This window comes from Musa acuminata, chromosome BXJ1-11 (assembly GCF_036884655.1).
Source record: "Musa acuminata AAA Group cultivar baxijiao chromosome BXJ1-11, Cavendish_Baxijiao_AAA, whole genome shotgun sequence".
Taxonomy (NCBI): Eukaryota; Viridiplantae; Streptophyta; class Magnoliopsida; order Zingiberales; family Musaceae; genus Musa; species Musa acuminata.
In genome coordinates this window covers 10,337,764-10,355,507 of record NC_088337.1, presented here as the reverse complement: position 1 = coordinate 10,355,507, position 17,744 = coordinate 10,337,764, and the positions used below count along the sequence as shown (strand labels likewise).

General features: G+C 37.7%; 1 protein-coding gene across 3 annotated transcripts in view; it reads left to right on the top strand.

The window, feature by feature from the left end:
* Window positions 1-17,744, top strand: part of LOC135597193 (kinesin-like protein KIN-7E, chloroplastic) — a 34,636-nt gene that overhangs the window by 433 nt on the left and 16,459 nt on the right. For all 3 annotated transcript variants that reach the window (XM_065089820.1, XM_065089819.1, XM_065089818.1), the window contains exons 2-8: window positions 69-166; window positions 2,728-2,817; window positions 3,770-3,822; window positions 5,691-5,756; window positions 5,843-5,896; window positions 7,323-7,382; window positions 16,827-16,905. In XM_065089820.1, coding sequence (XP_064945892.1) covers window positions 69-166; window positions 2,728-2,817; window positions 3,770-3,822; window positions 5,691-5,756; window positions 5,843-5,896; window positions 7,323-7,382; window positions 16,827-16,905 — 500 coding nt within the window. The remainder of the gene's footprint in view (window positions 1-68; window positions 167-2,727; window positions 2,818-3,769; window positions 3,823-5,690; window positions 5,757-5,842; window positions 5,897-7,322; window positions 7,383-16,826; window positions 16,906-17,744) is intronic.

Sequence of the window (17,744 nt, the reverse complement as noted above, 5' to 3'; positions counted from 1 at the left end):
GTTCTTCTCTTCCTCTGGCTTCATTTTTGAGGGGTTCTTTTATTCTTGAATTGTTATGGTGTGGACAGTGGTCGGGAAATCAACAAGGGGGATGAGATAGCTTGGTACGCTGATGGGGATTACACAGTCCGGAATGAGTATAACCCGTCCATTGCATATGGTTTTGGTTAGTGTTCCTGATTCATGTCCCTTTTTGGCGTTTTATGCTATATGTTGCTTTTGTTTTACAGCAGCATGCCCTCATTGTTCCATCCATGAATTGATCCAATGTTTTTAGCTTCTGAGAATTTGATGCAAAGTTTTGGCTAGCGTGTTAGTTTAGAACCAGCTCAATGACAATTAGCTTTACCAATGTAGCAACTCTTTCAATAGCATTTGTAGTATGTTAGCAAAAAATTAACTTCTTCCATGAAAATTTAACTTGGCAAGGCGACGTATTAGCAAGTTGCCTGACCCCTTTCCTTCCTCCCATTTTATTGGGCCGACCATTTTAAAGAAGCTGATATTTCCTTAGCTATGATAACAAGTGCATGCGGAACCTGAAATACTGGGAGTGGTTTTTTACTCAGTGTTCGTATATAGTTGTAAAATTTACTTGAGAATATTCTGTCTTGATGTTTGTGTTATTGTAGAGGATTCTCTATTAATGTTTGTATTATCGTGATGCCTTTTCAAAATGACCATGAGTATGTGCATATGTATGTATGTGTGGCCTGTAAAACATGAATTGCATGGAAAGCTACAAATACTGGTTAATAGCTGATTCAAGCTCTTAACCTAGCTTTTATTGAATCTCCATATATGCTGTCACTAATTACTTTCAAGCTTTTATTTAACCTTTTTTTTTTTTTCATATCGGGGAGAGTTGAACCAAGATACTTGTGTTCTAAAAAGGAGATAGCACTTGCATGTTGCTTTAAAGCAGAGCAACAATTGTAAATCCAGGTTCTGTATGATTTGCCAGAGATATGTAGACTTGAGTTGCCTAGATCGACTGGATGCTGATTGGAGAGATGAAAGTTCCCTTTATGGTATCACATGTGCAGAATTATTTTGATGAATTTCTTGCTTTGCAGGAGGCCCCACACCATTTGATTGGCCCAAAAATTAGTCCAGTGGGGATCAATTTGAGGGACTTATAAGGTAATGACTTTCTACGAAGAGATATCAACAAAATCCTGGAAGAGTAGCTAGCAAGAACTGAGGAAATGGAAAATACAAATCAGGAATGGGGAATGTTGTTAGAAAACTTCGTCTCTCCTCTTCAAAGCATGATAATTATTTCCATTAGTCAAACAGTCCCCGTGAAACATTATGCTCAGTTGCATTGATTTTTTTCCCCCACAATTGCCTTGTTTTTGCATCTAGGATTTTTGGAATTAGGAGTTGCTAATCTTTGTCTTTCTTACTCCCATGGGTTTACCTTCATGTGGAAGCCAAGTCCTTCAAAGACCATCTTTTAAGTGATTTCAGGGAGCAACAAAAGTAAAAGGAGATTATAAGCATATAATCACTGACTTACTCATTTACTCTCCTAAATCAAATGTAACATAAACCAAGGTTTGCAATACCGAATGATACGGCCCGTATCGGGCGGTACGTACTGGTCCGTCATTAGATCGGTACACAGATTGCCCGCTACTGAGCGGTACCGTCGATCGAGGTGTTATCGTCATCGATTGAGGCGTTATCGTCGACGGTGACCGAGGGAGAAGAAAAAAGAGGGAGAAGGGGAAGAAAGAAATAGGAAAAAAAGGGAGAACCTGGAGATTGCTGCTCTCCTCCTCGTCTGTCGGTGACTTCTCATCTGCGTTCAGGAGAAGAGGCATCGGCGTCACGGGGTAGAGAGAGGTAAAGATTTTTTTTTTCTTCTCTTCTCGGGCGATGTCGAATGCAATTTTTTTTTTTATCTGCAACGTCGCTGAGAAGGGAGGCGACGTCGCCTCGCATAGAGGTAAATTGAGCGGTTTACTTATATATATATATATATATATATATATATATATATATATATATATATACAGAGCGGTATAACGAAATATGTTGCTCGGTATATAATACCGTACCATACCGAATAAGTCTTGAAATTTTGATACGGTATGAAATTTCAATCCTTGACATAAACCATAAAATTTATATAAAATCATAAAATGAAGATTGCCAAATAAATTTTAAAAACCAGACATAAACCTTTACATCTCATTCTTTTACCCAAACTAAACCTGATCGATGCTTTTGTTGTGCCAAGTCTTTTGTTTAATGAATGTAACCAGCAAGCTGTTTGGGTTATTGCTATTGCTTGATGAATGAATTAACTGGAACTTTAAAATCATTACAGAAGCAAGCCCTGGGCATGTGCAACATTTCTCATTTATGCTTCTTCTGCAAAAGGAACTGATTATTTGACATTTTGATTCCTGCGGTAGTTTGTTCTGCTTGTTTCTTTGCTTCTTAGACCTTTAGTAGATAGTGCTGGTGTCTCTAATTTGGCCTTTGCATTGCTATGTTTCAAAACTATTCATGTGAACTGTTCTCTGATTTTATCAAACTTAACAATTTGATCATGCATTAGTTTCTGAAAGGTCCATGCCCATGATATTTTCATTTATGTCTTTAATCTTGTGGCACTAATTGTTATTACATGCATTTTTAGTTTTTCATAGTTGCCATGCTCATGCCTCCATGCCTATACATTTAGATAAAGATATATTTTAATTTTTTTTACAGATAGAGTATTCGGACCAGCAACCACAACTCGACATGTCTATGATGTTGCTGCGCAGCATGTTGTAAGCGGTGCCATGGAGGGAATTAATGGTATCTTCTATTCTAATTCAAAGTTGCCTTTCATATGAACTTCAAATAACAATTGCATGTCTGTTATGCCATGGTCTGAGAGCTATCTGATCAATTTGATTGTGGCTATTGACTTGATGCATGAAGAAAGTTTCTATGCTTCAGACTCTGTGATTGCAACATATTCTGAAACATGATTCAGTGATATCATTGCTGAACTGCTTTCATCTGTTTCAAATGTGTTTTTGATAAAATAAAAAATCATCTACTAGGAATATAAAGGCGTTTAACAAGAAGCTCTGTCCCTATTTTGATTTGGTCTTATATATTAAAATATGTTGAATTTTTCTCCTTAGCAATTATGCTCCATCCCTAATTTGATTTGGTCTTATATATTAAATCGGTTGAAGTTTTTTTCCTTAGCAACTATTTATGTTACATTCAACTATAATTTGCTGCAGGAAACCTAAGGATAATATTCTTGTGCCCGAGGGCATTGCTACTCTTGGACAAGCAGTGACATTGGGAAAATACAATAACTTAGTAACTAAAATGTAAAGCATTGTTAAAATTGTTCTAGTGGAAGTGTATTGTGACTTTTAATGATAGACTTTGTAGAATAATGATGCTGTAGACTGAAAGTTGTATCTGCATTAGATTGGTTTCATTATCAAAGTTTTATCTTACAATAAAAATGAAATTCAATGCCTCCAAGCTTTTTTAATTTATTAATTTCATATGTGATGAAAATTCTGTAGTTTACTGGTTTGATTTCAATGTTCTATCCAATGATTTCTTGATGTGGCACACCAAGCTTTGTGGTCTTTCATTACGGGACCAGTTGTTCCAGATGCATTTGTTTCTTGCACTTTGATTTTCCATAAAATCTTAGACTCAGGCAACTATTGTTATACTGGAGAGTGAGCTATGGTGTCACAATTTCATGAATCTGTAATGCTTGATTATATTGCAGGTACTGTTTTTGCCTATGGTGTTACTAGTAGTGGAAAGACTCATACCATGCATGTAAGTCTTTGCTGCATTTATAGTTTTTTTATCTTTTAGCTTCACAAATACTTTATGATCTTTGACCCTTAGTGAAATAGGATCTGGTACATGTGTTGTTCCTTGATGGACTTGGAGGATTCATAAGATAAAGTGTATTTCTTGGTCTGAAAAGTATGCTTATGTTATACTTTTTTACTCTGATTTTACCTATGTAGGATTACACATTTTCCTTTTACAATTTTATAGGTTCCCCAACCACCATTCTGGTTTTCCTCTCTTGAAAATTTTACCACTATTGAAATTTTTGAAAAAGGTGAGTGGCCTACATATTGAAAAAAAATCACAAAGGCTATCATCCTGGACTTGGAAAAACCATACAAAATGGACTGTCTAGACAAACTGTAACTTGTTTTTTTAAACCTTTTAAATCAAGCTTAGTGGTAAAAGTATTTGGAATTTCTATCAAAGTTGCAAACAGCATATTCTATCACAACCTCATTGTCCAAATTATGGAAATGGTTTGGTTTAGTGTTGGGTAAGTGTCCCATGCATCATTACCACTTGTTGGTTTTGTATAGGTCAAGTTCCTTATGCATCATAATCGCTGTTGTCGTTTGTTTGGACACATTAGACTTTCTACTGCACACTTTAGCTTTTATTATTTAGTTGACTTCTTTGGTATTATTCTGTTATCTTTAACATGGAAGATTGTTTGTTTGTTGATCTAGTTTGTATTTCTGAATTGTGCTTGCTTGTTGACTTTGGTTGCAACATTAGTTGACTTAAACAATGTGACACATCTGTCATCTCAGCACATGATTGATCTGTAGCATGGTCAATATGTGGTTCTTCAAGATGCTCACCAAATATCTTTTTTTTTTCTGAGAAAACTTTGTTGTATGATTTGTTAGAAAAACCATGTATTCTGTACCTAAATATGCAATATATACTTCTCAGAATACTGTGTCATTTTGAAAATATGGAATATTTGATTAGCTATCTAAGATGTTTATAGACAAAATTTTGGAAGAACTACTTTGACATGTTTTCCTTTTCATCTGTATGATTAAGTGAATGTGAGGAAGTGAGAATTCGATTTTTAAGAAATGATTTCAATCACCTTCAAGTTTAGGTCAGTTTCAGGCAGTGATTTCACTTGACTCTCCATATGTTGTAAGTGATTAAACACAACTAGAAGTCACTTTTAGGTAGCCACTTCAGTGAATTTAATTAACGTGCCTCTTCTTGGTGTTATAACTATTAGAAACTTATTTAGAATGCTGAAATTTACAAAAAAAAAATAATATTCAAGGAAACTACTGTGTTTAGTAAGAGCTAAATAGTATGTCAGACAGTTTCAATTTCTTGAACATAAACATAATGACTAGTCGTTGCCATGCTTTTCTTGCATGTTGGATTTCATACATTTCCTTTTACATATTAATTTTGATATAGGTTTACAGATAACCAGTGACAACTGAGTATGCAAGTATTCAAATTTACTAATTGTTGAAGTTTTTTCTACTCATTTATGAGTTAAACTTAATTCCTTTGTTCCGAATAACATCACTGGGAACATATGATTCATTCTTTTTCGAAGATGTTTGTCTCCTAATGTTGGCTGGGTCTAAGTAATGCTTCTCCTCTATTTCTCAATGATGATAACTTTGAATGAATATTTTTGGAATTCTTTAGCATTTCTTTAACTGTTCTGTTGTCACATGATTATATGATTTTGTCGGTTCAATTTCTGCCATTCATCTATTTTACCGTACTTAATGACAGTAAAAGATCCATGTAGCTGACCTTCGATAGTTGAGACATTACAATGTTGTTGTTATTATTTTCTTTTGCTGCCCCTAAACAATCATTTTGTTATATTCCAGGGTGACCAAAAATCACCTGGTATCATCCCGTTGGCCATTAAGGATGTATTTAGCATTATTCAAGAGGTGAGAGATGTCTGTATATTTGGTTGATCATGTTTGTATGCGCTGTTCTTTTTAACTTATACTTCTAATTTGTTTTTCCATCTCAGACACCCGGACGAGAATTTCTTCTCCGTGTTTCATACCTTGAAATATACAATGAGGTAGCTTTTTTCTAAGTCTGTATGAATGGTCATTTATGAAGCTTTTGTGCTAACTTGTTTTTGGTGCTAACAAGCTATTATGATTTCCACATTTGAAAAATTTTGACGTCTCAACTTGTTTGGTGATATACTCAAAGGTGTTTGGATAGTTTGTTCTCTTTCTCTTAAATACATGACAGAGGAATTATATTTTTTGTTTTTCCCCATACATTATAGTTTCTATGTGATTGCCATTGGATTTGACTACTCACATCACATACGTGTATAAATCTTTTTCTTTTTGCCAGAAGTAACAAATACTGTTGTAAATAGGGTTTTAAATTTTAACTGCAGGACCCATATCAGATCCTTACTAAATTACAACCTTTATTTCCTGCTACTTGTTACACAAACGAGAAAATATTAAAAGATTGTTTGATATGTCTGTACTGATTGATACATTCCGTGGACCAATATACCACCAGTATGGTTGTTATTGGTTGGTATGCTATGATATTTGAAGCCATGCATATATTTCTGTTTTCTGAATGTCTGTACCTAGGATTTATTACGAAGATATGCAATATGACTGCTACACTATTGTTGTTACTTTGAGAGTTTTTCCCGAATGGCAGCAACTATGCTTTAACTATATTGCATGCTGTAGAAAAACAATTTATTAATCAGCTCTTGATTCAAATTCAAGAATACAAATTGCTTACTAATCCTTTAATGAGTATATCAGAACTTTGTCTGAAGCTGTTTAGAAAAACTGTAACAGTTAGCAATTCTGGTAATGAGGACAAGACAACTAACTACGTAATAAGAAGGATTCTTTTTCATAAATACAATTTCCTGTTATTGTACTCCGTATCGTGGTTGATGTTTGAACTGGAAGGTTTTAAGAAACTAGGAATGCTGACTACTGAAGAAGAATAAGGATGTTACCTTTTGCTTCTAGCTCTTTTGATCAGTGCTGCTTGTTGGCTGGATTTGCTTCTTTGATAATGGGCAATGCTGTAGTATATCTAGGTTCATGTATTTGTACTTTAGTGCAGGCTGAAGAATATTTGCTTGCTGACTTTTTGTAGACATAAACCAGATTACATTTCCTTGTTTTAAAGATTTCTAAGCTATATCTCCATTGATGTGGCAAACATACTCCTGACTGCATGCACTTTTTGATATTTCTTCATCAAAAAAATGATTTTGCACTATTATATATAAGAGGTACTGTACCAAATAAAGTATAACTAGCTTTGACACACCTAAAGGAAGTCACATATAATGCATTTTTAATTTTTAAATTGGCATAGACATGGGTCCACAATGTAAACTAGCATAGTTTGATTTTTTTTTTTTTACTTCATTTGTTTTCGAGGTATTAATTTGGTTCTCAGTAGTATAATTGTTTCTCTGATACTTTCTTTTGTTTTCTCCTTTACAGGTTATCAATGACTTGCTTGATCCAATAGGGCAAAATCTTAGAATAAGGGAAGATTCACAGGTATAGCTTATGACTATATGATATCAATGACTTTTTTCACTTGTTTAATATTATTGGTGAAAAAAAACAAGGTAGACTTCTCTCTGCTGGTCAAATTTATGTAGTGTTCCATACCATACAGCTATATGTTTAGCTGACTTTGTTTCATTCTAGATCACTTAGTAACCAATTGAGCAGACATGTAAAATCAGCGGAATCTGTGACTAATATTGAGGCTTATGGTGTTTAGGAAGGTAGATTAGGAGAAGGCTTGGAGGATTAATTTGCTAAAAACTATGGAGTAAAGTTGTCCATTTTTAATATCTTTGAGCAATTTGATCCTAATACTTCTGGTTAAATAAGCCACCTAAGGGTTTTTTAAACTGAAAAGTCCAGGCTGTTAGATGTGCAGTCAGATGTGAAAGGTGAGTTGCTGGGTTCAATTTAACTGATTAGTTAATTAATTTTCTGGATACATAGTTCACAGAGATTTTAGGTTTTAAAAAACTGATATGGTACACCTGATTCCTGTCAATATTGACCAAGTCATTTTAGTATTGGTCAATTTCTTGGCCTTATAAGCAGACATCATTCAGAATTGGCTAGCATCTTTGAACACAAAGAGTTGGTCTATTTGACCAATACTATCAATTTGACAGCCTCAAAAGAAGAAAAAGCAGAGGGGACAAGCATATTGTGAGGAAGAAGAAGAAATCTAGCTGAAGAAAAGAAAAGAAACTTATTATTATTAGCAAGGATTGAAATACCGTATTGTCCCAGTGTTTCGAGCTTGGCTTGGTATGATACAGAACCATGTACCGAGTGGTACGTCAAGGCGTACCGGGCGGTACACCTAATTTAGGTGTAAATCCTCCAAAAATATTTGAAAAAAAAAAAAAAAGTTAGGATAGGGTTTTAAAGTTAGAAATAAATATAGTAATAGTATAAGTTTAGCAAAATCAATGTAAATTAAGTAAGAATAGTATCACATATCTTTTTTGGGCTTTGAGGAATAGTCTTGTGCAAGGTTCGTATTTCAGTCCGTTACGGATTATCCTTATGTAAATATTGAAATATCTACAGAAAAATCATTTGAATTGTTAGACTATTTTATTACAATATAAACTCTAACATTTAAATGAATTAAATAATCACATGTGTAGATTTACCTGATTGCTGATTCTACTACCAAAACGAACGATGGGCCTCCATGGATAGTGGATCGGGGTCCTCGATCCTATATATCTGCATATTAATATGATATGCTTGTTCGACCCAATTATGAAATTGATCCCACGATATAGTGTATTGGTACATTGTATGCTATTGATACATCAATGTGGTGATGATCGTAAGCTGATCATCATGAAATTGATTAGAGCTTCTACTTCCGCTACTGATTTGCTGCTTTGTATCATATTGTTGCTTATAGAAGGATGATCAACTATCACCGTACTGCTGTTGCCCGTAGAATTCTCCATAATACGATGGCTGTGAATACGATGAGCTTATTTCTATGTCTACATCATGTAGGCTCTGTCGCATGTGCTCAAATTCATCCACTGCCTTCCCCTTTGTTAGGACTTTAGCTAGGAGAGTCCTAATTGAAAGGGGCATTCATGTAAAACCTCCCTAGCCGACCCTTATTAAAGAGGTGAAGAGGCCGGCTAAGGATATGATTAGTTTGAAGGTTGCTTCTTAGAGAAGCATTAGGAGTTGGTTAGAAGTATGAGTCTTGAGTAGGAGTCCTAATTGAGTAGGAGTCTTGAGTAGGAGTCCTATTAGGAGTTGGGGTTTAGAAGCCTTATAAATAGTCATGTATTCATCCTCTTTTGATAAGAAATAGATGAATCTTTTCTGTAGCCTTTGAACAGTAACCTGGAGGAAGGAACCCCTATAGAGTTCTAAGGAGGTCGATCCCCTAAAAAGATCATCCCGAGCTTAGAATCCACAAGGGTTCTAACTATCAGAACAGTGTTCTTAGCGTCTCCCTGCCCTTCCACAGCCTTCCATCAGCCCTCCACAGACGCCCAAAGCAATTCCCACAATTGCTAAAAAGATCGTCGTCGAATTCTGCCGTCATCTTCACCACCGCGGATCATCCTTTGATCTCCCCGTGAATTGCAATAGGTTCTGGTTTCCTACCTTATTGCTGCTGCAATTTAGTTATCCTTATTTAAAAATCCAAAAAAAAATTGTTCCTATATTACTGCATAAACTTTTCGTCGCAAAGTTTTTATCTCTACGACGAAAGATGCACTGCGGAATTCCAACCGTATTGCACAGTTTGTTTGATCTTGCTATTGCGTTTTTTCTGTCCAAATATCTACGAAATTTTTACGACAGCTTTGATACCGCCTAACAACGGATTTTCCTTTGGTTTCGTAAAAAAAATCTCAATATAAACCACTGATCTTTTAAGTCCAAACTGCTACACTTTAGACATAAAAATCTGCTGCAGTACCTTTCCGTGATCCTCAATTTTTTCGAACCTTCCATCACCCCATGCCATTAACTTGTCAACAGAAAAAAGACAGAGACATCTCTGATCTATAGGCATATGCTATGGCTTCTCAAGATCCAATTGATGCCACATTTGAAGCATTGGAGTCTCGGATTGAATCACGGCTTGAATTGCGTTTGGAGGACAAATTGCGCTCTTTGTTTGCAGAATTCAGAATTGGACAACCGTCGAGTCCAACCAAATTTCAATGAGGAGAGAGTTCAGAGAGGTCTCCAAAGGAGGGACAACCCTCGGACATGCTTCGGCCACATGAGGGTGGACTTCCCGCGATGGGAAAAAGGAGACTCGGTGGGGTGGATTTCATGCGCCGAACGTTACTTTCGCTACTACCGAACGTCGGATGATGCTATGGTGGAAATTGCTGTCCTTCACCTTGAAAGTGATGCTATTCAATGATACATTTGGCTAGAATACAATCATGGGGCTCTGACGTGGAATCAATTTAAGAACGCATTGTTGAATCGTTTCGGACCTACGGAGTATGAAAATATTGATGGCTAACTCGCAAAGATTCGACAAACCTCTACGATTCAAGAGTACTAAACCAGGTTTGAGAAGCTATCCTACCTTGCTCGTGATTGGATTGATCGTCAATTGTTAGGAACATTCATCGAAGGACTCAAGCCAGAGATAAAAGGGGAGGTTAAGGTGCGACAGCCTCGTATCGTGACAACTGCGATTTCTTTCGCCCGAATATAAGAAGAACGACTCAACCAAGATGCTCGGAGGATGAGAACCTCTCATAGGCCCACGACATATAAACTTCCTTCTGCTCCCAATCGTCCTTCGCTGTAAAAAAAATTGACAAGAGAAGAACTACGTGACCGATCAGCATAGGGTCTTTGTTGGCATTGCGATGAGCCCTAGAACCGCGATCATCGCTACAAAAGGGGCCGCCTCCTACTGATTGAACCTCTTGAAGACATGGAGGAGGAGGTCTAGGAGCATGAGGAAGAGGTTGCGGATGAAGAACAACAGTCGGTTGATATTACGATGCATGCCCTTGCTGGTTACGCGAACCCGCAAACGATAAAAGTGGGAGGACTTCTGAAGCAACAACCTATCACCGTTCTTATTTACACCGGGAGCACTAATAATTTTATGAACAGCAAGATTACTGTCCTGATGGCCTTACCTATCGAGAATTGCAGCAGGTTTGACGTTAAGGTCGCCAACGAACGAATTTTGAAGTGTGATCATAGGTGCTCGCGGGTGAAACTGTTGTTGCAGGACCAAGAGATAATTGCAGATTTCTTCCTCCTCCCTCTTAATGATTATGAGGCTGTGCTCGGCATCGAATGGCTGACGACATCAGGTGATGTTTCCTGAAACTTTGTGAAACTAATTATGAAATTTTACAGTAAGGGGAAACATGTGATATTGCACGAGAAATGTGGGGGCGACGTAACGATGATTCACACACAATGAATGGAGAAGGTTTTGCACAAAGCATGCAACGACTTTTTAGTACAACTTGAGCAGCAAACTAAGGGAGAGCCAATAGGATTTGAAAATCCAAACCTACTTCCTTTGCTTGCTGAATTTTCAGATATATTTGACGAACCGCGCAACTTACCTCCTACCCGTCGGCATGATCATTGTATACCGATTCTTCTGGGCAAACCTCCAGCAAATACTCGACCATATCGGTATCCACATCTCCAGAAAAATAAAATAGAAAGGATTGTAAAAGAAATGCTCGTAACAGGAGTTATTCATCCAAGTTGCAGCCCCTATTCTTCACCGGTGCTCCTCGTACGAAAGAAGAACGGAACATGGTGAATGTGTGTTGATTACTGAGCTTTCAATGACATAATCGTCAAGGACAAATACCCTATTCCAGTAGTAGATGAATTGCTTGATAAATTAAAGGGAGCATGAGTCTTCACAAAGCTGGACCTTCGATCCGGGTATCATCAAATACAAGTGTGCAAAGAAAACATACCGAAAATCGCCTTTCGAACACATAACGACCATTACGAATTTTTGGTAATGCCCTTTGGTCTCACCAATGCTCCCTCCACCTTCCAGAGCCTTATGAATAATATTTTCCGGAATTATCTTTGTAAGTTTGTGCTTGTTTTCTTCGACGATATCCTTATTTACAGCCTTTCTCTTGAAAGTCATTTTCGGCACTTACGACTTGTTTTGACGATTTTGCGAGAACATGTTCTTTTTGTCAAAAAATCGAAGTGCAACTTTCTTCAACAGAAGGTAGAATATCTTGGGCATATCATATCAGAGGAAGGTGTGGCGGGAGACCCCTCCAAAATTGAAGCAATGTAGATTTGGCCGACACCGAGGAACAAAAAATTGCTACGTGGCTTTCTCGGTTTAATAGGCTACTACCGCAAGTTCGTGAAAAACTATGGGAAGATCAGTGCACCCCTTATTTCCTTGCTGAAAAAAGAAGCTTTCCAATGGTCGGACAAAGCCACCATCGCCTTTGACGAACTTAAAGCCGCGATGACGACAATGCCCGTACTAGCGCTACCTGACTTCGGCAAGACTTTTGTGAAGTCGATGCCTCCGGAGTCGGAATTGATGCTGTACTAATGCAAGATGGCCGCCCCTCGCTTATACTAGTAAGACATTATCCCCTTCCCATCTCAGGATGACTATTTACGATAAGGAGATGCTCATGATTGTGCATTCGGTGGCCAAATGGAGACCGTACTTGATCGTGCGATGCTTTTAAATCAAGATCGACTATAAAATCCTAAAATATTTCTTGGAGCAGAAGATATCTTTTCCCGAGTAGCAAAAATAGATAATAAAGCTTCTTGGATATGATTATGAAATAACTTACAAAAATGGGAAAGAGAATGTTGTTGCAGATGCGCTTTCGCGGCTACCCGAGCAAGTTGAATTTTTCGTCGTTTCACTTCCGACCAGCGACTTCCTTGAGGATATTAAGAGGGAATGATAGGAAGATCCAGAGACCAGTAAGATCATAAAAAAATTGGAGGAAACACCAAGTTCCGTGGCTCATTATAGTTGGGACTTAAAAGAATTACGCTATAAGGGACGCATTGTGCTTGTGCCAAATTCTACTTGCATAAAGACCATCCTTCAAGAGATGCATTCCACACTTGCGGCGGGGCACTCCGAGTTCCTTAGAACCTATAAAAGAATTAAGCAAAATTTTTATTGGGTAGGGATGAAAAATATTATTGCTAAATTTGTGGCACAATATGATGTATGCCAGCGATATAAAGGCGAGACAGTGGCAAGTCCCGGAAAGCTGCAACCTTTACCCATCCTGGACTTAATATGGATTGATAAATCGATGGACTTCATTGAAGGGCTTCCCTCATCACAAGGAAAAGGTACAATTTTGTCGTGGTGGATCGCCTTACAAAGTATGCTCACTTTTGCGTTGTTCGTAATCCCTACATTGCTTCTAGTATTGCTCGAATCTTTATGGAGAATATTATAAAATTGCATGGGATGCCGAGATAGGGTCTTCATAAGCAGATTTTGGACAGAGTTATTCCAGATGCTGGGCACTAAATTGAAAATGAGTACGACGTATCACCCACAACCGACGACCAGACTGAAGTGGTGAACATGTGCTTAGAGACATACCTCAGATGCTTCACTAGTGACCAGCCAAAAGAGTGGACAAAGTGGCTTCCTTGGGTCGAGTGATGGTATAATACAACTTACCATTCATCCACAAAATGTACCCCCTATGAGGCTATGTATGACCAACCTTCCCCTGTGATCCCAAAATATATGTTGGGCACCTCTAAAGTAGAACAAGTAGACATGGAACTACAGGACAGAGACAAAATGCTGAAATTGCTAAAAGATAATCTCACTGCAGCTCGAGTAAGGATGAAACAACAATATGATCAACACAAAAGCAAAAGAGAATTTTCAGTAGGAGATTGGGTCTTCCTACGACTCCAGCCATACAAGCATACATCAATCCAGACCAGAGCATCTATGAAGCTTTCACCTCGGTTCTATGGACCCTACCAAATCTTGGAGTTCATCGGAGCGGTAGCATACAGATTGAACTTACCCGCTAGCTCCCGAATCCATCCAGTCTTCCATGTGTCGTGTTTAAAGCTTAAGCTGGGACAAAACGAGACAACCCAAAGCCATCTATCAAATATGACTACCCAAGGAGAACTCCAGAGCCAGCCGAGTGCCATTATTGATTGACGGATCGTGACTCGACGACGATGACCCACTACTGAAGTGCTAATACAATGGGTGAACCTACCGGCAGAAGATGCCACTTGGGAGAAATATGACGATTTGAAGATCAAATTCCCAGAATTCATGGATTGTCAGCCTTGAGAACAAGGCTGATTTGAAAAGGGCGGGTCTGTTAGGACTCTAGCTAAGAGAGTCCTAATTAAAAGGGGCATTCATGTAAAACCTACCTAGCTGACCCCTATTAAAGAGGTGAAGAGGCCGGCTAAGGATAGGATTAGTTTGGAGGTTGCTTCTTAGAGAAGCATTAGGAGTTGGTTAGAAGGAGTCTTGAGTAGGAGTCCTAATTGAGTAGGAGTCCTATTAGGAGTTGGGGTTTAGAAGCCCTATAAATAGTCATGTATTCATCCTCTTTTGATAAGAAATAGATGAATCTTTTCAGCAGCCTTTAAGCTGCAACTTGGAGGAAGGAACCCCTATAGAGTTCCAAGGAGGCCGATCCCCTAAAGAGATCAACCCCAATCTTAGAATCCGCAAGGGTTCTAACACCCTTCCCCTTCCTCTTCTCCTTCCGCGCATAAACTTGACCAGTATCTTGTCGAGTTCCATGATCTGAATCTTGGGTAGCATGTGTTAAAATATTGCTCCTCGGTCCATACACCACCCTCAAGTTGTGTAGACGAGACCAACGATCGCCCGACATCGTTGCCATCATCTGTCAAGGCACTGCTGTCCGTGTTGCTCTCATGTCTCTGGACCGAGCGAGTTGCTGAATGTGATTGTGAAGGTGTCTTGTCGCCCGATTCGATTCTTTCAATATTAAAATGACTAATTGTAGTATTCAATAACTTTAATAAAACCTAATTAAACTTATTTTACTATCATAAATATCTTTCAATATTTAATATGCGTGAAATATAAATATTTGACCTATTAAGTGTCTAATTTCGAATTAATCAATATTAAACACACTAATCATAATATTAAAGATCTTAATTACTCTCTAATTAACTTCGTTGCCCTCTTGCGACCAAGGTTATACTTAATACTCTTCTCCTCCTCGTCCTCTTCCTTTACAACCTCCTCTTCCCCCTTCCTCTTCCACCTTTTCCCTCCAAACCTAGAGTTTAGGGATTTGTTTCCAAACCTAGAGGATCGTCAGTGTTACCGAGAGCAAAATGTAATGCTGCAGCAGAGCAGAATGCATGGCGGTGAGACTGATGCCAACGAAAATCGTGATGGGGACGGGATTTGCCCCCTGAGTTGGCTGCAGTGACGTCGATGGAGAAGCTGTTGGGTTTAGAGCAACGCTTGAAGTCAAGGAGAAGGCTCGGATGGGGGAATGGTAATGCTGTTGTAGGTTGGAGGCGGAGGGGATTAGGATTTTGTAGAAAAATCCATATGTCCTATGATTGGGATTAGGGCAACGAGACCTGGTGTTCTATGATTGGATTTTTAAACTTTTGCTTGCTCGTAACCCAAACTCCTGATCTGTATCACTCACATGGGAAGACGAATGAACTGCTAGTTTGTGTGTCCATGAAACATTAGCCAACCAATTGTTGATCGACAGCTGAACAATTATTTGGGGGTTCATGCTGTTGTGAAGTATGTCTTGGAAGGCCATGATCGTGGAGTCAATTGGGCATCTTTCCATCCTACCTTCCCTCTTATTGCTTTAGAATGGTATGGTAACATGATATTAACATCTTTGTTAGCATCCTTGTCCTTCTTTAGGAGTGCAAACTGAAATTGTTATTTTCTTTGACATCGAGAAAAATGAAATATTAGGAACTGCAGTCTACAGAAACTGATCTAATAGAATTCTAGAATTGCTTTTATTGTTTCCATCATATCATTTGAATATATATATACACACACGCCCGTGTATCCTCGCCGTGTTCGAGTCCTAGTTTTTTTTTTAAAATGGTATGTCACCGTGTCTGTGTTGTGTCCGTGTCCGTGCTTCTTTGGTCAGTACATGCTGATGTCCCATATGTTGGGTACTTTTGTTGTACTATATGTTGGTATATATCACTGTGTCGTACGTTTGTACCTACCAGTATTAGATGGTACATGCCAATCTGGTAAAGAGACGATACAAAATTGCAGTCCTTAATCACAGTATTGCTCCAAGTGGCGTGCACAGGGATGTATTGGTGCATGCTAACATGCACTGCAGTGGTTCACATAATGCAATATGAAATATGCTTATGACAGGTAACAGTGTCTAAGACATGCCCTAGATGACTGTGGTTGCTGGCTCTAAGGGAAATCATTAACATATAACTGGGAACTTCATGCATGCCCTGATCATTGTGGTTTCTGTAATTAAAGGGAAACATTAAATTTGGTAAAGCACTTATATCGAGGAAGTGCCTTTCCTCAAACTTGTGATAAAATAAAAGATGAAGTTGCGGATACATGGCATGCATTTTGTTCTATGCCATTGACTACAATATACAGATGTTTATCATTTGCTTTGCTTGAGATTTGTCTGTTTGCCAGTGTGAAGTCATTGTTATGATGCTGTATGCACTGACATTATTTTATATCAAAAGCAGATTTTGTTAAAGCGTATTCTGATTAGATTTAATTTACTGACAGTAGTAATCCATCATTTCCTTTCAGCTGAATCTTTGATTGTTCACGTCTCTGTGTCAAGCATCATGTTTTGATTATTATGGTCAATATCTGGATTAATGGTAATATGCATTTTTTTATTAAGATTTATTAAAGCTTCACTAAGTTCACAATGTTTGTCTGACATAAAGGGAACTTATGTGGAAGGAATTAAGGAAGAAGTGGTCCTATCTCCAGCTCATGCTCTTTCTTTGATAGCAACCGGTGAAGGTACCCCAATATAGTGAATTTTTAGTTTAGTTGTTAAACTCACTGGGTCTTGTAATATGTTTACTATAATTAAGAAGCTTCAACCAATTCCTTTCATTTTTAATTTCATCTTTTTGGTGCATAGGATTGACAAAATTCCTATCGCCTACTGAAGAAATTTTGGCTTTAATTTTGCAGACCTTTATGTCCTATTAGCTATGTTGACAAGTGCAGTGATCAAACTGACTTGTTTATTCTTGTAACATTTTTTTTCTCATTATTTTGCTTGCTTTTGCTTTATACTGCTGTTTAATTGGTGTTGAGATGTTTATATGGTTTGTGGAAACCCATGACTAGTTTCCTTGTAGTTCCTGTGAATCCTTGCTGCCATTGTGTTGTCTATATTTACATAAGCAATTGCCATGGTTGTCATGATTGTTTTTTGTCACTGGTATCATTGGTTACTGGTATGTGATCTGGGGACAATATTGGAGGTTTGAAGACTCATAGTAAGTTGCATTAGACTGAAAATTTTTGGTTATTGTTCACTTATTTCAGCAAGACATACATATTTGTTGAGCAGGAATCTGACCATTAACATTGTATATGGCTTGAGCCTGTCATCCTCATTTCAGATTATGGAAAATGGAGCCTGAAATCAGTTATAGATAATATGTATGTTTGTGTCTGCGAATTTCCTTGTCTATATGCATTCTTTGTCTTTCATTTGGTTTCTGTTTTTACTGGACCCTTTGTAATTATCCTTGGTGCTTATAAGTATTCATTCACATATTCTTTATTTTGTTTTCTTTTGTAAAGTTTGCTTTTTGATTATGTGGTCCTTGAATTCACTATTTAAG